This window comes from Bos mutus, chromosome 21 (assembly GCF_027580195.1).
Source record: "Bos mutus isolate GX-2022 chromosome 21, NWIPB_WYAK_1.1, whole genome shotgun sequence".
NCBI classification, from domain to species: Eukaryota; Metazoa; Chordata; class Mammalia; order Artiodactyla; family Bovidae; genus Bos; species Bos mutus.
Window position 1 is genome coordinate 11,935,305 of NC_091637.1, and position 23,894 is coordinate 11,959,198.

At 38.1% G+C, this 23,894-nt stretch overlaps 1 protein-coding gene and 1 pseudogene across 3 annotated transcripts in view; both read right to left on the reverse strand.

Annotated features, from left to right (window-relative positions):
- Positions 1–23,894, reverse strand: part of MCTP2 (multiple C2 and transmembrane domain containing 2) — a 261,100-nt gene that overhangs the window by 5,177 nt on the left and 232,029 nt on the right. For all 3 annotated transcript variants that reach the window (XM_005891571.3, XM_070358172.1, XM_070358173.1), the window contains 2 exons: positions 18,547–18,656; positions 5,253–5,362 (listed from right to left, as the gene is read on the reverse strand). In XM_005891571.3, coding sequence (XP_005891633.1) covers positions 5,253–5,362; positions 18,547–18,656 — 220 coding nt within the window. The remainder of the gene's footprint in view (positions 1–5,252; positions 5,363–18,546; positions 18,657–23,894) is intronic.
- LOC138984529 (U4 spliceosomal RNA) lies at positions 22,807–22,934 on the reverse strand (annotated as a pseudogene).

A 23,894-nucleotide genomic window follows, 5' to 3' on the forward strand; every position in this document is an offset into this window, starting at 1 on the left:
GGCAAAATGACGAAGGGAGACAAAGACGTATTGAGAAGAGATATATCTTCTATTGTTAATTATATATAGTGTGAGCATCTGGAGTCTTTACAATGAACAGCCAGGGAGGGATAATATCACTGCTGATCAAAACACTGCATTCTTAGTCACTGAGAAGATTATAAACCTGCCCAGTAGCTCAAATACACCAATAAGGGCAGAAGGAAGTCCACAAAACACTCCGACAGTCTCTGTTTGAAAAACTTTGTTAGGCTGAAAATTATAAGGAATTCAGACTGCATGCTACAAAACCACACCTTATCTTTTTAAGGTGTCATAGGCTCAAATGTCAGCAATTCTACCGTATTATCTACTGTGTGAAAGCGAGTGCCAACATGGCAGCAGAGATCGCATGGTCATCTCTGAAGAGCAACAGGGCAAGTAAGAAGGGCTTGGGGACAGGCATAGCTGGGTCCCGGTCTGGTTTCACCACGTATGATTAGCTGCGTGGTTTCAGACAACTTAATCTGTGTCTTAGATTTCTTATATTAAATGTTGAATAATAGAGGCCTGCCTTACATAGTACCATGCATTGAGAGGAGAATCACAAAGCATTCTAAAATCTGGAATTTCACCACAAGGAAGAGGGCTACCATCATTACTGTATATGTCAATAAGCCAAGAAAATAAAGAAGGTGGTGATGGCAGAGTATTTATACTGGCAGCATGTTATCACACACCCAATTTGGAAGTTGTATCTTTCTCTAGTAGCAGGTACCTTTAGATTTTTTAATCTAAACAATACAAATAGAGCATACATGCTGTGAATTTTTATTCTGTTTTCTTTTAGACAAAGAAAGAAAGTGGAATTTAAATTCCAAGGGATTAACATTTGGGAAAGGCTTTATCATTTAATGATCATAGATAGAATAGATCAGTAGATTGGAAAGACCCCTCCAGTTTAAAAAAAAAACAAAAACCCAAAACGGAGAATGAGAGACGAAGAACTACATGGCTGCTTTGCACATGTGGGGTCAGTAGGGAATAACCACTTGAAACTGAGTTAGATACAACGTTGTATGAGTGGCTGGCATGTAACCCTGACTGCAGTATATCAGTGGGGGTGGATGAGGTGGGCAGAGGGTCCTTGCTTGCTCCTGTGTCAAGCTCTAAGTGTCTTACATGTAAGATATATTGTGCTATCAAATGGAGATACAAAGTTAATAAGTCATAGTTTCTTTTAAGATGCTCAAAATCTGCTTGGGATGTTCTAAATCTACTTGAGAAAACCAGAAGTGGCTCAGATCAGAACTGAAAAGCTACATTTAGAGCATCTATGATGAAGAACAGAATGGAAAGAATATGGGAAACCTTCCAAAAGATACAGAAAACCTATGTGGGATCTAATCCTCAAAGGTGCCTTGCCTTCTAGAAATACATATAACAAATAAATTACTGAAATTCAGTACTGAAAATTTAGTTTCCTAGAGAAAATTCTAGATATTCCTCTAAAACCACTTTTAACTTAATTTTCAAAAATTATACTCCCAAATAAGAGAGGTGGCAGGCTCAAAAAAATGCCATCTATGAGATCATAGGTATTAAACTTGCAGACTTATCCACTCATAAACTATTTGCAAAGTACTGACCAAAGATCTATTACCTTTGTGTAGCTTCCCTAGGAATTACATGGTAAAAAGGACACAAAGTATCTTGTCCTTTAAAACCTTACAGTGAAGTTAGTGAATCAAGGAATATTCCACATGGTCATCATGAAATTAGGCTATTTTCATAGGCTTATGTTAAATAATTGTGCTACTTAAGAAATATTTATATAAAAATGTTATTTGGATGTAAAGAATATGGAAATATAGTGGAATATATATGTAACTCTAGAGGAACATAGAGTTAAATAATTTTGTTCCAAAAGATTAAAAACAGTGAACAAAAATTTTGAAGATTTTTATCTACCAATTTTAGGACTCAATGAAAATGAGTAAGTAACTTAGAATAAGAAATAGTCTTTTTTTTTTTTTTTAGTCCTTCAGCTGTGCATTTATAACATGAATCGTATTCAAAGAGAAAAATGTCTTGCCTCGTATTAACTGGGCTGCTCACAATGAATGTCAAAATAAATACAAACATGTATGTTATATAATATAGGTACATTCAACGTATTTGTGATCACACTATACATGGATACAAAATATCCTTATTAAAAACATAATATAATATCATAATATAGTCTTTCTTGGTGGCTCAGAGGTAAAGAATCTGTCCGCCAATCCAGGAGACGCCAGTTTGATCCCTGGGTTGGGAAGATCCCCCGGAGAAGGGAATGGTTACCCATTCCAGTATTCTTGCCTGGGAAATCCCATGGACAGAGGAGCCAGGCAGGCTAAAGTCCATGGGGTTGCAGAAGAGTCAGATACATAACTTACGGACTAAACAACAAAAATCATAATGTAAATGTATCATAAAAACACATCATAATGTAATATAATTTAATATCATCATATAATCATTTTCCCCTCAAACATAATTTTTACTGTGTACCTTGGGTAAATTTACCATAATGTGCTTAGATCATTTCTCTATTATTGAACATTTTTGATTATTTTAAATTAATTTACTACTATAAACAGTTTGGCAATGAACATTTTTTTTTCATTTCCATCCTGAAAAACGTAAAGAAATAGTCTTCTGAGCCTCAATAAGATTAAAGGGAACAACAGAAATTCAAGACATATAAAGTTTCCTTCTACATGCTAAATTCTCTGCCAAGAATATGATCATGTAAGAGATGTGCAAAGGAAAGCCCTGGGTCTGTGCTAGCTAATAACTAACTTGTCTTGCAAAATAATAAGTCCTAGTAGGATGGCAGACGGAGAAGGCAATGGCACCCCACTCCAGCACTCTTGCCTGGAAAATTCCATGGACGGAGGAGCCTGGTGGGCTGCAGTCCATGGAGTCGCTAAGAGTTGGACACGACTGAGCAACTTCACTTTCAGTTTTCACTTTCATGCATTGGAGAAGGAAATGGCAACCCACTCCAGTGTTCTTGCCTGGAGAATCCCAGGGACGGGGGAACCTGGTGGGCTGCTGTCTATGGGGTCACACAGAGTCGGACACGACTGAAGCGACTTAGCAGCAGCAGCAGCAGCAGGATGGCAGAATATATTCCATGATAGTACAGCAGGTTTTAGATAATGAGAAGAGGCAAGAGATAATGTGATCGTCAAGGCTTTTGACTATATTATCTATGGTAAACTTATCAATAAACTATAAACCTCTGTCTAGAATCTAAAACTAACAAATGAGACAATATAAAGCTCAAAGGATTACTTTCAGTCCAGGAGAGCATCATAAACTCAATGCTATTTCATAATTTCATTCACAAACTGAACAATAAATAGAACAATGTCTCATTAAGTGATGCAAAAAGTTGACATTGAAAGCTGTCAAGAACTTGGAGGATAAAACTAGAGGTCAAAGGGATTAGGAGTAAATTGAAAGAGGGATTGGAATCCCAAAATGTACAATCTAAGGAAGAAATACAGTATAGTCTTCTTTGTCTAGGGTGAGGTGCAGGAAAGCATTCTCTACCAGAAGGATGAAGAAATAATGGGCAATGGTGTTTACTAAGCTGACCATGCTGTCGTCTTACATCATCTTAAAAATGAGGAAAACACTGATCCAAAATGACTGTAATTTTGGATCAAATTCTCATTAGGGACAGATCATAAAGAGTTTCAAAATCTGTGTTTTAAATGTGGAGAGTAAATGGACTGACAAACTAGTACAAAAAAAGCAAGAAAGAATGAGATTATTCAGTCTACAGAGATAACATTCAGTATATGAGTATTCAGGAAAATACTTCTTATAAAACACATATTCCTTCTTAATCAATGGGCCCCTGAAAAGCTCCATGTTCTCTTTCCTAAGGGTCAAATATGGGTCAATGTAAAGTGAAAAACACAACAGAGGAACAAAACTAGGCATGGACATAAGAACTTTCTCAAACGGTGAGCATCACCTAGTATTAAAATGGACCCCTCAAGAGGAAGTTAGAAACGCTCTTCCTTTTCTTGGACTTGTTACAAAGGAGAGAAACTTCATGTGATAGAATTTTCACTTCCTGGACAAAACAGAGAATGAATGGATTATGCACTGTTTCTGAAATGTTATGAGTTATTCTATTTTTCCTATGACTTTTCCCATCTCTGCATGTCCAGGTTTGGCCTTTCTCGTCAGCAGCATTCTACCTTTGAGGGTTCTCTTTGGAAATGATCTACAACTAATGGTCTTAGAAATATTTTATAGCTCCCCTCACCCTGGCATTTGCAGGCTTTCAGCTTTTGCTTCAAGAGGAATGCACCTCAACATACATATTTGTAGCTTCCCTGAACCTCTTGACACCTGCAGATCCCTAGAGATGACTATGGTTAAGAACTGAGAAGTGGTCACAGGAGCCAAGCCATGGAAAACCAGAAGTGAGAGATTCTTCCAGAAGAGGGGTGATTGCTTAGTTAATTAACTGCAGTGCACTCTCCTTATATCAACCCAGTGGCCACCCAGCAACAGACACAAATATTCAGAAAGCTGCTAGTAATTTTTCCAATTGTTAGCTTGAGTAGTAAGTCAAGTCCTGAAATTTATTTCCAGTGTGCCATTTTTGTTTCTACTCTTTAAAAAGCAGCTGGACTCTATATAGGCTTACCATTTCCCCTAGTAAATAACAGCTTTCCCTTTCCTGTCAGGCACTGGTTAGGTAGCCACTGTGGGCCCCTCCCTTTCACCTCACTGCTTCTGGTTTTAAGTATTGGGTTAAGTTATTTTTTTTTTCCTTCCAGGGGAGATGAAATGTCAGGAGCAGCCTAGGAGTGGCTAGATCTACTTTTATATAACATACAGGGCAAGATGCAGGTGTTTGCTCACTGTTTGAATAACAGCGTTTCCTGAAAGTTACCGGGCCACAACAGTATATTATTCAGGAGTATTTATGACTCTGAAAGCCCAAAGGGAAATAGCACGCACAATCACATTTTTATTTGATTGCAATTATGCAAGAGGCCTATAAGTATCTATGCTGACCGTTCACGCCACTGGCCTTTTCAGGGAGGTCCTGGAAGTTTTTGATCCCCAAACGCTTTTCTTAATCTCATGTTTAATTGCCAACAAAAGCACATTTAAAGTTTATAGCTGCACTTAAAAATGAGTAATTGGTTCTTACCTGGAACTGATTGCTAGCAAAAGGACCTTGCCAAACTTACCCCAGATTAAAATGATGTACCGGAGTGGGATGAAATACAGCGTGATGGTGGCCACTGCCAGTATCAAACAGGCCAGGAATGAGAGGAACGGGACCGTCCAGTTAAACGTGCTGTAGACAGATCACATACACGTCATTGTCTCTGATGTTAAAGAAAAGCTGTCGATTCATTTTGCCATGCTTTTATTTCTTAGTTATACACATGAAAAAAGGCCTTTCGGAGAAGCTGCTTCTCAAAACTGAGATGTAAAAGTCTGCCAGAATGACTGGACACTGGAAGGCAGTTTGGAGGTGAAGGTCACAGACCAATTGCCATCCAGCTCGTCTGGATCTTGGTGACTCTGCCTTCCTGGAACCGACAGTACTTAAGAGGAAACTCTGACTCTCAACAGTGATTAAACGCTTCAATATTGCCATGTGGCTCTGTGAACGCAGAGCTTCAAAATGAAAGGTGAGTTAGGTCACTTCAAAGTCAATATTTCTCTCTCAATTAACACATGCTTGCCAGTAAATATTTAGAGACGGGAGGCTATTATTACAGGGCTCTTGTGTTTTTCTAATAACTTATATTTAGAATTTCCAGACTCGTTGACTCCAGAAGGGTAAAGATGGGCTATGGAGCCCTGAAAATGGGCTACGGAGCTGCTGGCTATAAACCATTACACCGCCAACCCACCGATAACGCAGGGAATGTTGTGGTGTATCATTTTCACAGGGACCCTGGCTCCTTCTGTCCTATCTATTGCCTGTTTTGACTTGAGATCTAGAATATGAGATGTGGGACTGAATGTACTGTGGAAATCCTTCCAGAATCCTAGAAAGCAGTCATTAAATGCACTGCCTTGATGAGAGCTCATGAGTGTCTAGAGTATTCTTCCAGGCATCTTCACTTAACATGTCTGTCTATTGACCCTTTGCCTTGCCTTGTGCTAGGAATAAACGAGATGAAAGATTTATTTCTGTTGTCTTTTTCTTTTGGGGGGTCATATCAGGGGATTTGGGCAGAGCAGCTTATAATAGTTATTGGGCACTTAGTAGGTGCCACTGTCCTAAGATATATATAAATATATACACTTTCACTTCTCACTTTCATGCATTGGAGAAGGAAATGGCAACCCACTCCAGTGTTCTTGCCTGGAGAATCCCAGGGACGGGGGAGCCTGGTGGGCTGCCGTCTATGGGGTCGCACAGAGTCGGACACGACTGAAGCAACTTAGCAGCAGCACACACACACACACACACACACACACACACACACACAGATTGTAATGCTTAACAATAATTCTTTCAAGTAAGGATTATCTCCCTCTTACAGATGAGCAAATCAAGGCTGAAGTAAGGATTCTGGGATTAACATAATACTATAAATAAAACAAGTAAACAATAAGGACTTACTATATAGCACAGGGAAATATACTCAATATGTTATATTAACCTATAATGGAAAATAATCTGAAAAAATACAAATAAATGCACACATAACATTGTAAATTAACTATACTCAAAAAAAAAATAGAAAAATATAGGAGAAATTCAACTCACACCTCAATCTCTTGTTAAAGACTGCCTATGGGGAGACACAATACTACTTATGTATGCGTGTGTTTGCTATTTCATGCCCTTAAATTATAAGCAAGTTGAACACATTTTAATGTGACTGTTGATCATTTTGATGATCAGTGATATTCAGCTTATATCCTCACCAGGGGCAACTATTTAAGTATTTAAAAAAATTTACAAGCAAACTGGCATGGATTTGAGTTCGGGCTCTATCTCTGAAAAGCTGAGAAAGACAGGAAAGTCTTCAAATCAATCTGAACAATAATTTCTTTTCCACAGAATGGGAATAATAATAATACCCATAGCATAAAGTTTTGCTAGAATTATATAGGAACTGGCATTTAAAATGGTTAGCTCTTTATGTATATTACCATATGTAAAACAGATAGCTGTTTTACATAATGTGAAACATATGTAAAACTTCCCCCATAGCTGTGGAAAGTTGCTGTGTAACTCAGGGAGCTCAGCCCCAGTGCTCTGTGATAACCTAGAGGGGTGGGATGGGGTTGGGGGTGGGAGGGAGGTCCAAGAGGGAGGGGACATAAGTGTACCTATGGCTGATTCATGTTGTATAGCAGAAAGCAACACAACATTGTAAACCGATTATCCTCCAGTTAAAAATAAATTTTAAAAAATAGCTCTGGTAACACATGAAAGATGGAGAAGGCAATGGCACCCCACTCCAGTACTCTTGCCTGGAAAATCCCATGGACGGAGGAGCCGGGTAGGCTGCAGTCCATGGGGTGGCGAAGAGTTGGACATGACTGAGCGACTTCACTTTCCACTTTCCTGCATTGGAGAAGGAAATGGCAACCCACTCCAGTGTTCTTGCCTGGAGAATCCCAGGGACGGGGGAGCCTGGTGGGCTGCCGTCTATCGGGTCGCACAGAGTCAGACACGACTGAAGCGACTTAGCAGCAGCAGTAGCAACACATGAAAGATAGCTTAGTATTCAAATTAAATTTTTACCTTAAGTTTATTAAAAAAAAAGTTCTATTTCTTGCATATTTTAACCACACACACATATACATACAAAGAAGTTACTGCTTATCTGTTTTCCCTGGAACTTTGTTGCTGGATATTTTCCTCAAACAAAATCTCTTTGGAAACTAAAGAAATCAGTTCTTTGTCATATTTGTCGCAAACACTTTCAGTTTGTTCCCTTGTCTTTTAAAAAACGATGTTTATAGTTTTTAAAGATAAGAATTATATATTTTACACTACCAAGTTCATCAAAACTTCTGCATATAGTAGGTCCATTACTGACCATTCTCTTCCAAGTAGAACTTCTTAGGAGGCAACTTCACAATACTTGTGAAAATGTTGTGGACTCCATAATTGCTCCTGTTATGCCAGGGCAAGAAATGTAACCTGCAAATATCTTTGCACAAGGATGCAGAGATGGTACATTAATGTCTGATGCAGTATGGTTTGTGAGTAGTTAAAAAGAAAAAAGCCTCAGTATCAAATAATATCTAAATAAAATCATAAACAAATAATTTTAGTACCTTGAAAAAAAAGAGAAAGCTACCACTAAACCGACTTAAAAATAAGAAAACAATAGAGTGTAAAAGATACTGTATTGCAAGAATTCTGGAGGTTACCAACTTTCAAAGTCAATTTCACTCCAATAATTTCTGCCAGATATTAAAATTTTGAACTTCTATATCTGTTAACTACGTGGGGGGCATAAGATAAATATAGCCTAGGGCTTCCACAAAAGAAGATTCAAGTAGAAGAACACCGCATAAAACTTACATATTCAGGGTAAGGATGAATTGAGAGAGACAAGTAGAAAGACAGAGTGGAAAAGGATGAAAACAAGGGAAAACAAATCTACCATATACAAATAGATGCAAAGAACTCTCTGTGTCACGATGCTGGTACCAGGATTTATCATACAAGTTTATGCTGCTGCTGCTGCTAAGTCACTTCAGTCGTGTCCGACTCTGTGCGACCCCATAGACGGCAGCCCACCAGGCTCCCCCGTCCCTGGGATTCTCCAGGCAAGAACACTGGAGTGGGTTGCCATTTCCCTCTCCAATGCATGAAAGTAAAAACTGAAAGTGAAGTTGCTCAGTCGTGTTCGACTCCTCTCGACCCCATGGACTGCAGCCTACCAGGCTCCTCTGTCCATGGGATTTTCCAGGCAAGAGTACTGGAGTGGGGTGCCATTACCAGTACACTTTAAAAAAACCTCAGCAAAAATTTAATTAAAAAAAGAGATTCCAGGTTGAATCACCCCAAAGTGACTAGAGCAGTAATCTTCTCTAAAGAAATGCATTTCAACCCATATATCTGAGCATACTCCACACACACTCACACACACACATGGGATACGAGCTCATAGACAGTCAAAACAGTAAAATATAAATGGATACAGAGCATCACGAGTAAAGCTATCAGAAGCAACAGCAAAACCCCGAACAGAGACCTCATATACTGAGAGCAAACATAACACATTAAATAATAATGCTTAATACTTTAAAAGTCATAAAACAAGGGCTTAAAAATGGTCAAGGACGAGACTGTAAAAAACGACCAAGAAGATTTGAAAACAAAGCAAGTAAAACTTTAAAAAGAAACACAGTGATTAAAGTTAAGACCTCCGTGCATGAATTAAACAGAATTTTAAATACCACAGAAAATAGTCATGCAAGACAGCCCAAAAAAGGACTTAAAAGGCATCACAAAGAGTAGAAAGATAGATGTCAAAAAGAAGAGATACAGAACATAGATTAAGAGGGTTCCTGAACTGACTGGGAAGATGCTGCAAGTAATGGTGAATATTAGACTGTGGAATGGCCAAAAGGTGCTCAGACCTGTGTTAGGCAAAAAGACCTGTGTTAGGTCTCTATTTTCTGACCATAAAACAATGCAGTTAAAAACCAGGAGCACAATTTAAATAAATAAATTTATATAAAAAAAAAAAACCAGGAGCAAAAAGATAGCTAGAAAATCTTCATATACTTTGAAATTAAGCAATATACTTCACGTGAAGGAACAAATAAAAACAGAAATTATAAAGCAAGTTTTTACTAAATGTGAATTAATAATGAGTATCAGTGCCAAAATATTTGGCAGAGAGCTAAGCACCTAGGAAAATGTGGCGCCTTAAATGCTTATGTTAGGAACACAGAAAGACTGAAAATAAATGATCTAGCAATCCATCTTAAAAAGTCAAAATAAGAAGAGTAAATTAATCTCAAAGAAAGTAGAAGGAAGAAAGTAATAAAGATAAGAGTAGTAATTAATGGAAAAGAAAACAGGCAACAGGGAGATTAACAAAGGTAAAGACAGTTCTTGCTAAAGAATAATATAGTTGATAAATGACTGTCAAGAAGAAGGGAAAACACAATTTTAAACATAAAGAAGTGGACAATGCTAGATTCCACTGTCACCGACGACAACAGGATTTTTTCATATAAACAACTTTATGTCAAAAAGTAGAAAATTTTAAATGGACACTCTCTTAGAAAATGATACACAAACATATATGAGAAGAAATAGAATAGCTGAACAGGCCTATATATACCACAGAAACTGACTATTTGATTAAAATCTTTCCTGAAAGAAAACTTCAGACCCAGAGACTTAACCAGAAAATTCTATAAACTCTTAAAAGGAAGTAATGACACAAGATTTACACAAACTGCAGATAATGAGAGAGAATACTGCCCACTTATTGTATGAGTCTAGAATAACCTTCACGCTGTAAGGAATTTCCAAGAACTATATATCCAATCTCACGGATGATTAAAGCTGCAAAAATCATAAGTAAAAAAAAATTGTAAATAAAATCCCAGCATATATAAGGAGACTGGGTAGCAAGATGAAGCTGGCTTCATTCCAGAAATGTAAGATTGGTTTAATATTTGAAAATCAACAATAATAATACACATTAACAAAAATAGAAGAACACCAAAAGATGATCTCAAAGAACACAGACAAAAGTTTGACAAAACTCAACCTACATTCATGATAAAAAATCTCAGCAAAATAGGAATAAACAGTAAATTCCTGAAGCTGATAAAGCATCTTTACAGAAAACAACATCATTAAGGGCGAAACGTTGAAAGGTTTCTCTCTGAAAAAGACAGGAGTATGAGAAAGAATGTTCGCTAAATACCACTTCTGTTGAACACTGTATTGGTGTTACTGCTGCTGCTGCTGCTGCTGCTAAGTTGCTTCAGTCGTGTCCAACTCTGTGCGACCCCATAGACGGCAGCCCACCAGACTCCCCCGTCCCTGGGATTCTCTAGGCAAGAACACTGGAGTGGGTTGCCATTTCCTTCTCCAATGCATGAAAGTGAAAAGTGAAAGTGAAGTCGCTCAGTCGTGTCCGACTCCCCGTGACCCCATCATGGACTGTAGCCTACCAGGCTCCTCCACCCATGGGATTTTCCAGGCAAGAGTACTGGAGTGGGGTGCCATCGCCTTCTCCAATTGGCATTACTAGCCAAGACAATAAAGCAAGAAAACAAAGTAAAATGTATAAGGACTGAAAAATAAGAAAGAAAAATATATCCCTAGACAATATGTTTATATAATACAACATCCAGAATAATAATCTTCATACGAAAATTAAGATAACTAAGTTTATCAAGGTTGACAGATACAAAGTCAATGTTGGAAAACAAATTTCACTTTTCTATCCTGTAACAAACAGGTGGAGATAAAACCTGAAAAAAAGAGGCCATTTAAAATAACTGAAACAAATCAAGTACTTCAGACTATATCTCACAAAAATGTGTCAAATATTTATGTATAAAACTCTTAAAGTAATATTGAAGATATTACTTCAACAAAGATAACCCAAATAGATGAAGGACTATATTACACTCATATATTAAAAAAAATTTTATCAAGATGTCAATTTTTCCCAATTAATGCAATCCTTATAAAGATCTCAATGATCATTTGCTCGTGTGCAAGTATGTGGTGAGTCATGTGTCTTTATCTGCTGGATGCTAAAAGTGAAGTTATGTACCAGACACATTTGCACACACCATGTTGGATTTGCCCTCCCAACATCCTAGTCAGTGAAGTCATGTATTTTTTTCCTAAGCAACCCACAGTTTTAGTAGTAAAATGGTTAAATGTTTCACAGGTTTTAAAAAGTTTAATACACAGAAAAAGAAAGTCAAAGCAATTTTACCAATATTCATAATCATGAAAAATTTTAAGTGATTACTACAGGCCACCCACTAGTTTAAACACATTACAGGCACTAAATCATCTAATTTTTCCAGATATGTTATGAATAGGAATTTCTGGTATGTCCATTCTACAGATGAGAACTTGAGTCAGGAGAGGTAGTAGTTGGCCACAAATCACTTCCAGTCTAAGTGACAGAGCTAGGATCTGAATCCAGAGAGCTGCTTCAAGAGCCCACACTCGGACTTCCCTGGTGGCGCAGTGGATAATCCCCCTGCCAATCTGGGGACATGGGTTCAATTCCGGGTCTGAGAAGATTCTACACGCCACGGAGCAACTAAGCCCTTGCACAATTACTAAGCCTGTGCTCTAGGGCCTGAGAGCCCCAACTACTGAAACCTGCATGCCTAGGACCTGTGCTTCACAACAAGAGGAGCCTCCACAACAAGAACCCCGCGTACCACAACGAAGGGTAGCCTCTGCTTACTGCAACTAGAGAAAGGCTGAACAAAGCACTGAAGATCCAGCACAGTCATAAATACAAATTGTAAAAAGAACCTACACTCACTGCTTGTACAGTAGACATTTCAGAAAATGTAAGAAGGTGGGTTTACTCATTTAATCCACTCAATATTCCTGCTTATAAAACTGAGGACTTAATTCAAAGATATTATATACTGGCTTTGCTGTTCAGTCGCTTAGTCGTGTTTGACTCTTTGTGACCCCATGGACCGCAGTACACCAGGCTCCCCTGTCTTTCACAGAGTTTGGACAAATTCTCTGGAAGTTTTATCTTCCAGAATTTGCTCAAATTCATGTCCATTGAGTCAGTGATGCTGTCTAACCATCTCATTCTCTGCCACTCCCTTCTCCTTTTGCTTTCAATCTTTCCCAGCATCAGGGTCTTTTCCAATGACTCAGCTCTTTGCATCAGGTGGCCAAAGTATTGGAGCTTCAGCTTCAGCATCAGTCCTTCCAATGAATATTCAGGACTGATTTCCTTTAGAATTGACTGGTTTGATCTCCTTGCTGTCCATGGGACTGTCAAGAGTCTTCTCCAACAATCACAGTTCAAAAGCATCAGTTCTTCAGTGCTGAGCCTTCTTTATGGTCCAATTGTCACATCCATACATGATTACTGGAAAAACCAAAGCTTTGACTATATGGATCTTTGTCTGCAAAGTGACGTCTTTCCATTCAAGGAGCAAGCATCTTTTAATTTCATGGCTGCAGTCACCCTCAGCAGAGATTTTAGAGCTCAGAAAATAAAATTTGTTGCTGCTTCCAGCTTTTCTCCTCCTATTTGTCATGAAGTGACAGGACCAGATGCCATAATCTTAAGCTTTTTTAGTGTTGAGTAGCTCTATATAGTTTGTTGTGATCCACACAGTCAAAGGCTTTGGCATAGTCAATAAAGCAGAAATAGATGTTTTCCTGGAATTCTCTTGCTTTTTCTATGATCCAACAGATGTTGGCAATTTGATCTCTGGTTCCACTGCCTTTTCTAAATCCAGCTTGAACATTTGGAAGTTCATGGTTCATGTTGAAGCTTGGCTTGGAGAACTTTGAAACATAGAAAAACATCTACTTCTGCATATTGACTATACCAAAGCCTTTGGCTGTGTGGATCACAACAAACTGTGGAACATTCTTAAAGAGATGGGAATACCAGACCACCTGACCTGCCTCCTGAGAAATCTGTATGAAGGTCAAGAAGCAACAGTTAGGACTGGACATGGAACAACAGACTGGTTCCAAATAAGGAAAGGAGTACATCAAGGCTATATATTGTCACCCTGCTTATTTAACTTATATGCAGAGTATATCATGAGAAATGCTAGGCTGGATGAAGCACAAGCTGGAATCAAGATTGCCAAGAGAAGTATCAATAACCTCAGATACACAGATGACACCACCCTTATGACAGAAAGCAAAGAACTAAAGAGCCTCTTGAAGAAAGTGAAACAGGACAGTGAGAAAGTTGGCTCAAAACTCAACATTCAGGAAACTAAGATCATGGCATCCGGTCCCATCACTTCATGGCAAATAGGTGGGGAAACAATGGAAACAGTGAGAGACTTTTTTTTTTTTTGGTTTTAAAAATCACTGCAGATGGTGACTGCAGCCATGAAATTAAAAGATGCTTGCTCCTTGGAAGACAAGCTATGACCAACCTAGACAGCGTATTAAAAAGCAGAGGCATTACTCTGCCAACAAAGTTCTGCCCAGTCAAGGCTATGGTTTTTCCAGTAGTCATGTATGGATGTGAGAGTTGGACTATAAAGAAAGTTGAGCACTGAAGAATTGATGTTTTTGAACTGTGGTGTTGGAGAAGACTCTTGAGAATCCCTTGGCCTGCAAGGAGATACAACCAGTCTATCCTAAAGGAAATCAGTTCTGAATATTCATTGGAACGACTGATGCTGAAGCTGAAACTCCAATACTTTGGCCACCTGATGTGAAGAACTGACTCATTGCAAAAGACCCTGATGCTGGGAAAGATTGAAGGCAGGAGAAGAAGGGGATGACAGAGGATGAGATGCTCAGATGGCATCACCAACTCAATGGACATGAGTTTGAGCAAGCTCCGGGAGTTGGTGATGGACAGGGAAGCCTGGTGTGCTGCAGTCCATGGTGTCACAAAGACTCAGACACGATTGAGCAACTGAACTGAATTGAGTAGTATATAGTAGCACTAACCCTCAAAACCTTACTAGACTCTTCACTCCAGTTACCATGGAAATATGTTGCAGTGCTGGTCTTTCACAGAACATCCAAGATTGAAGAACTCTGGTAAGTCAAAGCTTTATATCTCAAAATTAAACAATCTGTTAAGCATTTTCATGGACTTTGATGGATTTCCTGACTTGGGAGCTCTCCATTAAATCCTAAGGGAATGCCTGACTTGAACATTTCAGTTAAGGAAAACATTCAAGGAATCTCCTTCATTCATTCAACTCTTCAGGTTCACTAACATGTCCTAAGAATATCTTTGACAAAACCCACAAATAACTGTCTCAACACCCAGTAATGTGGGAACAACTTCATTCTAGAGTTCCTCCCCCAACTGGGTACCACACTGGGTGACCTTTGTGTCAACAGAGTCATCATCTTCTTCATTTCCTAGGCACAGAAAAAATGAAGTCCTTTGACTCTTCTATCCACAGAAACAGAGACACGGGCCACAAAAGCCTGCAGACTACTCTTTTGTGATTTACCTCACAGGATGCTCTCCGTCATGGTTTTCGCCCCAGTTTGTGAACTCACTCCCCACAGCTGGCCTTCTGCCCTCACCCCTGGTCATTCTGCCTTCATTCTCTGTCCCTTTCAACATGTAACTAAATATTCATTTGGCTGTGCTGAGTCTTAGTTGCAGCACATGGGATCTAGTTACCAGATGAGGGATTGAACCCAGGCCCACTGTACTGAGAAAGCAGAGTCTTAGCCAACAGGCTACAAAGGAAGTCCCTCAACATGTAACTTTAGATTAAAAACAAGATACATCAATTTGTCCTTCCGCTTGTGCTCACCTTCATCCAAACTTCACTTATCCTGCTTTCTCATCTTTTAATATTTCACAGCATGACTTCAGAGTCAGAGAAGTTCTTCCTAGAAACATGCCTTCTAAGCCTTACTCCAGAACATCTGCAAGGACGACTCCCCTGTCCTAAGTCTACCTTAATCTCATTATCTTCTCTGCAGAGAGGAGATTTCCCTAACCACTCAAGGACACCAGTGCTGTAGCCAACACTTCATAGTAATAGGACAAATAATATACATTACTCTTTTGACCCACCCTGTCTGCTGCCTGGGATAATACAAATGCCACATGCTAAGCAAATATTAGCCTGATGTATACATACATTTGAAATCTGTATACAATGAGAAGGTAATTGGAGAATGTGGAGAAAAGAAAATACTATTCGCTCCAAGTGAATACAGAATCATCAGGGTCTTCTCTGCCAGTAACAAGGGAAGCCCGCTCTGAGAGATTTAAGCATGCTTATTTATTCTCTAGCTGCCAAAAGTTGGGTAAAAGTTTTCCTGGTCCTTATGCACTGAGTTACAATGGAATTCCAACAGAGTTACACATGATGTTGCGCTTGAATGCCCAGCGGGAACCTTAAGGTCACTGCAATAATGAATGGCTGAAGAATTAATAGGAGTTGAGCCTCATGCGCCTTCCTGTGTCACAGCTGGGCAGAACAGTGCTCTGTTCATGGCTGAAAATACGTCTCGAGACATGGCCACCACAGCTGTGTTGGGCACGGCCGCCGCCAAAAGGCACTGCAGAGCTGAGGGGCTGCTTAAATCACTCTGCCCTCTTCTCATCAGACACATTTCCTTGACCATTATCAACAGCACAACAGCCACATTTGTCTATTAACAGACATGCAAGCCCGGAGACAGTCTTACCAAAGGACATGGCCTTCCGTCCTCAGCCTTGCCCCCACTCCACATCCTCTTATCTTCTTTCCTGCCAGTCCATCTCTTGCTCACTTTTTTTTCATTGACTTTCTGCATCCACTCAAGGCCCGTGTGACCTGCCTCACCTCCAGGAACCGCCACATCCGTCCCCGGTGGCACAGACATGCTATTTCCCCTCCACCTCCCTCCATCGAGCACAGTCTTGGGCTTTGAGCCTTTGCACAAAGCCACCCAGCCACTGAAGCTCCCATTCATCAGCTCTATGCCCAGCTGGCTCTTCCCATCCTTAGAGATGCTGATAAGCTGTTGCTTCTTCAGAACTTTCCTCTGTCTCTCTCTCTCCCCTACATCCTTCCGGGGATGCAGTACCCATCTCCACATCCCATCTAGCCTCTATCTAGCATCAATGTTATTTTAGCTGTCTTATTAGTGTTCTTTCCCTTCATTGGAAAATAGATTCCTATAGAGAAGAAAGTGGGGAATACCAAGACATGGGGAGAGGATTAAAAGGTACAATCTACCATGTTTAAAAGAAATAAGTTACAGGGATATACAAGTATAACACAGGGAATATACCCAATGTTTTATAATAACCTTAAATGGAATGTAATCTATAAAAACTTATTATTCTGTACATCTGAAACTAATATACTATTGTAATCAGCTATACCACAATAGAAAAACAAAACATAAAGGCAAACACACACTCACACACATACACAAAACAGATATCCAGAGGATAATGACACTATAGTATAAAGTGAGGCAGGCAGATTCAAATCCAAGCTCCATGGCTTATTCACTGTGTGATCTGGGCTGCATGTTTAATCATTCTGTGCTTCAGTTTCCTCATCTGTAAAATGCGGATACTAACAATCCTTACTCTGCAGGGTTGTTGGAATCATTTAATCCAATTTCTCTAAATAACCCCTTAAAGAAGTTGCTACATGTCAAAGACTTAGAACAGTGTCTGGCTGGCACATGACATTGGTTGGTTTCTATCGTCATTGTTAATTTGGATGCACTTCTTATTCTTAAACCAAGTCAGTGCCTGAGATTCAAACACTGATAGTTGAATGAGTGAATGAGAAATTATAGTGCCCTCTTCATCACTGCACTATTTTTTACTGTCACTTATATTTTTGCTAAGCAACTTTGAGGGTACATTCAGTAGTCATTTTTCAATTTATATGAAACCTAGAGAGATAAAGCAGACATGTATCAATATACATGATCAAAAATCCTACTACTCCTTAATTTTTCTCGACACTGCTCATGAAAATAACGTATAAATTCAATAAAAACTCACTAAACTTGTTTAAAGATAACTTTTAACCTGCCTTTTAAGCAAAAGAAACATGTTTTCTATGCCAATAATAAATGGATGTTCAAGGGCAATTTGTTATAATAAGTGACTGAGGAAGAAAATCAGTAACCACAGAAAGTTCCACATTAGCTGTTTATATTTCCTGATGTTAACCACCACTTATTGATTTCCCTACATCTTCATGGACAAAATTTCACTTGGCTTTTAGTACTAATTTTAATCTCTTCTTTACCCATGTAATTTCTAAAAAATATGTCCTTTATGTAAAGAAACTAGAATGGCCAATAAAATAAGAACAGTAGTTGCTCTTTAGAAAGAACAACGTGGCTGATACAACTCTGGATTTAAAGTAGGGAGCAATCACTTACTATTAAAAAAAAAAAAACCTTCTCTGTTCATGGATATCAAATGAAGACCAAGTAACACAGAGTTAACAATGCGTAAAACAAAGTAAGCAAAAAAAAAAAAAAAAAAACAAACATGAATCACGGAGAGGCTTTCTCAATTGAAACTCCATTAGAGAATTAAATCTATGTTTTAATCTATAGTTTATCACTTAAACCAGAATATGTTGAGAATAAAAAAGGCACTATTAATAATTATGCTCAGATAACTAGCATAAATTGGGTCACGTGGTCCACCCTTGTGAAGCTGACAAACCTGAAGAAGCAACCAACCAAAGTTAAGAGGCCCAAGACTGTTGTTTCTGTTTTTTGTTTGTTTTTGTATTTTCTGATCCTACCCTCCCCAAGACCCTCCCCCTTGCTGGTCCAAGAACATGGCAGTTTTACTCCAAACACAATAATACAAATGCAGGACTTACTTTTTAATTCTTTCTCCAAAAGAGGCTAATTCCTCCAAGATGTTTTGAACAGTTGAGACAATATCCTGTACCATGTAGATTCTTTTAATTAAGCCCTTTTTCTCAGATTCCTAAGAAACATAAAAGATTGAACTCAGTTACTTCATTTTTATTGGTCTGCTATAGAAATCATTATGCCAGTATTATCGTAACCTGGTTATTAGTAACTGAGTGACTTCAGGAGATAAATTCACATTTTTTACAATTTACTTATCGGCTCCCCCAAGTTCCTGACTACTCATGAGATGTGACCACTTGTCGTGTGCAAGCATGTCCCCATCTCAATATCATGAACTGATGAAGGGAACTCCACAGAAAAAAGAAATTCATTTCCCTGTAGAGTTGCTGCTTCTCTCAGAGAATTCTGTAACTTCTTTAACTGGCAGATCTTGAGTTGCTCTGTCTTCACAAGGTTAGCTTACTTATCTCTCTTCTGTTAGTTCCTCAGAAAGGCTTGCAGCAGATAGCAATAGGGTATGTTGGACATCCAGATGATATTCAGCTGTCTAAGAATATTATCCTTACTTTGATTAAAGAACACTTAAAATGCATTTTCCCACGTTAGGTTGTTGTTGTTCAGTCGCTAAGTTGTATCTGACTCTTTGGGACCCCACAGAATACAGCACACCAGGCTCCTCTGTCCTTCACTGTCTCCCAAAATCTGCTCAAATTCATTTACACTGAGTCAGTGATGCTACCTAAGCATCTCATCCTCTGCCATCCCCTTGTCCTTTTGCCTCAATCCTTCCCAGCATCAGAGTCTTTTCCAGTGAGTCAACTCTTTGCATTAGGTGGCAAAAATATTGGAGCTTCACCTTCAGCATAAATATTCAGGGTTGATTCCTTTAAGACAGAATGGTTTGATCTCCTTGCAGTCCAAAGGACTCTCAGGAGTCTTCTCCAGCACCACAATTTGAAAGCATCAATTCTTTGGCACTCAGCCTTGTTTATGGTCCAACTTTCACACCCGTACAGGACTACTGGAAAAAACATAGCTTCAACTCACAGACCTTTGTTGGCCAAGTGATGTCTCTGCTTTTCATATGTTGTCTAGGTTGGTCATAACTTTCCTTCCAAGGAGCAAGCATCTTTTAATTTCATGGCTGCAATCACCATCAGCAGTGATTTTGGAGTGCAAGAAAATAAAGTCTGTCACTGCTTCCACGTTTTTCCCCTTCTATTTGCCATGAAGGGATGGATGGGACTGGATGCCATGATCTAACCATGTTAGGTAGCCAATGCTTATAAAACTAATCTTGAAATCACTCACATGTTGGATAAAAGATGATTCCCTAAAGAAGGGCATTTTCACACTATATCTTATATTCTGATACCATATTCTAGTTCCCTTATGAACTCTATTGTAACTGGGATTTAGTTACTAACTTATCTCAGGCCAAGCTGAGTCACTGTAGCTGTTACATCTAATATGTAATACCTAAAATCACAAATAAACCTAACAAAACTTATTTTTTCTACCTAAAATTTTACTTAGGTTAGAATTATACTAAATTATCTTCTAAATCCAAGAGACAATTTCTATAATAATCTTCTTTGCAACAATATAAAAAAAAAATCATTCTCATCTTGTATTCTCTGTTCCATCAAAGTGGACCCATGGATGGAGGAAGGAAAACATACTACCTCACAGTGATTTCAATGACTGGTTGCTGCTACTGCTAAGTCGCTTCAGTCGTGTCCGACTCTGTGCGACCCCATAGATGGCAGCCCACCAGGATCCCCCGTCCCCGGGATTCTCCAGGCAAGAACACCAGATTGGGTTGCCATTTCCTTCTCCAATTCATGAAAGTGAAGAGTGAAAGTGAAGTCACTCAGTCGTGCCCTACTCTTAGCAACCCCATGGATTGCAGCCTACCAGGCTCCTCCGTCCATGGGATTTTCCAGGCAAGAGTACTAGAGTGGGGTGCCATTGCCTTCTCTGAAAATAGCCTCTGGGTATATTAAATTTTTTTTTCACTGTCATATCATAAATACATGAAGGTCGTCTGCTGGGATGGTCTGAGTAACGTCTCACCATCTGTTCTGCACCCATTTATCCAATGATCCTGTACAGTAGGCGGTCATACTCATTGCTTCCTCTTGCAAAGTCAAACTTGCAAGACATTTTCACTTTTTTCAATCCAATTTTCTTTCTTATTTCCCTTACTCTCTAATTCTTCAAGTGGTTTGTATTAAAACTGGATATACTGCCAGAACAACTTAATTCATGTTCAGCAATCCACCAACATCTATTAATGGGCACAGTGGTGAAAACCCATCTCTGTCTGCTACAGAAATATTCACGTTTTTAAAGGAGGATTTGGAAGCACCAGGGAATTTGACCCAAAGGGCAAAAGTGGCTTCCTCTTTTCAACAGCATAGAGTTTAGGTCAAAACAATTTTTTGGAAAATGACTCAAATTTCTATGTGGCTCCATTTCATAACAATTTCCTACTTTAGTTGACTGATTTTTTTTTTCCTCTTGAAACACCCCAAATACAGAGATTCTGGGTTAGTACAACAAAATAATAAATGATTCTCACAAGATTCTCTCACTTTTTAATGAATTTGATGTTTTAGTTTGAATAATCAGTATTTAAAGACAAAGCTAAAAATTTCACTGTATCTAGGGTAACAAGATAATTTATGAACCATATCTGTATACTTTTAAGAGTAAAAGTAAACAGGACTATGTAATTTTTGAAGTATTTATCAACTGACAACTTGCTTTATTGTATTAGTGGATCTATAAAATTATTTCATTTTTATTTTCATAATGACATTGTTTCAAGATAAAAACATATATTTTACATACATAAGAACAAAAGAAACTTGCCCATATTATGTCAATTGTAAAATGATACATGAGAATGATTACTCATTCCATATATTCATATATTTAATTGGTTTTCTAGTTATAGCTGTTTACAGTCCCATGTCAAAATTACTTTTCCACAAACGTAACATTATCTTTAATGTCATCTTTTCACTTACATTTCATAAAATTGTTCTTACCTATCTTCAGAGTTGCACTTAATCATTGTTAAATTGATATATTTAATTGACTCTACTGTAGACCATAATTTTAATTACAAAAATACTTTCTCTCCAGGGACTGAGGTACTTTGAAAATTCACAATAAAAATGTGATACATGAAGAATATTCTCAATTCTGTTTTTTAAATATTAAAATCTGGATATATTTCAGCCCAAATAATTTCAAAGTCACTATATTCATTCATATGAACTTTATCAAACTTTTTTTTCAAGATAAAACTTTAAGTAAGTTGTCTGTATAATTTTTCAAATTCTTCTAAAGTTGAAATTCTTCAAATTTATGCTGAAAAATAAGTGGCTTCTCAATTTCCTTCCAATCCTGGGTAGAATTTATATTTATCCTATTAAAAATCAAAAGTTTTTTTTAATCCCACAAACTGAGATAATCCAAAGTGTAACTTGTAAATTTAAACACCGAATCATGCATAGGATCTCACCTTACAGATTGCTTTGTGTTGAATATCCTTTGCTTTTATAAAGAAAAAAAAATTGTTATTTTTGCCAGTTCTTTAAAAATTGATTTCTATCTACTAAAAGCTCCCAAAGATGAAGTTATTAGAATTTTCAGTTATCAAAAATTTTGATTAAAAAATTTCCAACTGACATGACGAAAATGCAACAAACACTGAAAAGATTTCTTTTTTTTTCCCACATAAGTTCAATAGCTTTGGAGAATGTTTACATTGACTGAGAGTTCATCAAAGGTTTCAAACACTCTTAAAAGCAGACTGATGGATGGATGACTGGCAGCAAAAAGAAAGTGCACACAGCCATGCTGAATGAAATGTATTTTTATATCTGACATACCTTTGCCATGAAAACTTTGCTGTTGCTATCCCAACTCTGTATATATAAAATATTTATAAATGTGGACACTACAACTGCTAATTCAATTGGTGGTGCATTATCACTTGTCTGTATGCAATGGTGGATAATAGGGTACCATGATCTATCACTTGTAAATTTATGCTTCAAAGATCCATTCAACTTACATGAGTATCTTATTGGCCATGGTGCTATGCTTCATCAAAATTTGCATTCATATTATCACTACGGAATTAAATAACCCTCAATGCTACACGTTCAAAATAAATTTACAATAGCATTCCTGATGTCAGAGATTTCATTTTTTGTAAAACTAACTTGTAAAAGCTCTATTTTGATTCCATACAGTGGATGAAAAAATATAACATTTCAGGTTGCCACAGCAGGGTACTGGAAAAGTTTTCAATTAGCAGTAATCTCCCCTCAGATAAACCTCATTGGCTACAAAATTGCCACTGTGCAAAGCTACAAGACTTCAGAATTAACTTACTTGATACTGTCTGAGTCATTTGATGGCATGCTGATAAGACTGGCATCATTTGACTCTTCACAGGGTCTTTGATACACTGATGCTACTGAAGTGAACCTATTAACGTGTACCTTGCCCTTTCTCATACATGCATAAGGAAACTTTGGAATGGAAGATGAGACAAGTGTGCAAGAACAGTCATTTGATCCAAACGAAAAGTCACGCTGCACACAAGGATGTGTAAACACATCTTTTGGGCTATATGATTTAAAACCATGTTTCCAGAAGTGGTCTTCTAAAAATAACTATTGACAGTTGAAGACTCTTCAGCAGGTTTGCAACTTAAGTTTACATGTATCAGTGATGTGATCATGGTCACAGTGGTAGACAGGAAATGTGAATAAGTTCATCAACAATTATCTTGAAACATGGATTATCAGTACTTGATTATCATTATTCATTAAACATGCAACTCTTTATTATTTACTCACTGAAAAAGCATCATCAAGAAGTAAAACAATGTGCAGATTTACTAAAAATAAAGAGTGAAATAAAACATCATAGTAAAAATGTGCAGACTATTTTTTATTCTCCTATCCACAGGACTGGTTAAATTCTGTATGTATTTACTATATATCAATGCTATAGCTGCTGTCGTTTCCCATCTTTCTCATCACTGAGCACTCTGACCTGGCTGCTTGGACGTTTTATGCATCTCACTGGCCCTGGGCAGTGACCTTGCCACCACAGGCTGGCACACTGGGGTCATCACATATTTCTCCACAATTGCCTAAGAGCACTTTGTCTTATCAGGGACCACTCAAAAGCCTTCCTTTAAAGCTAAGTTTTATTTAGAAAGAATCAGGAAAATAGATGGGTCATCCCTGCTTGGACTTAACCTGGTATCAGTTCTCACTGTAGAACCCTTCTACTAACGCTCAGTTGCTAAAGTCATGCC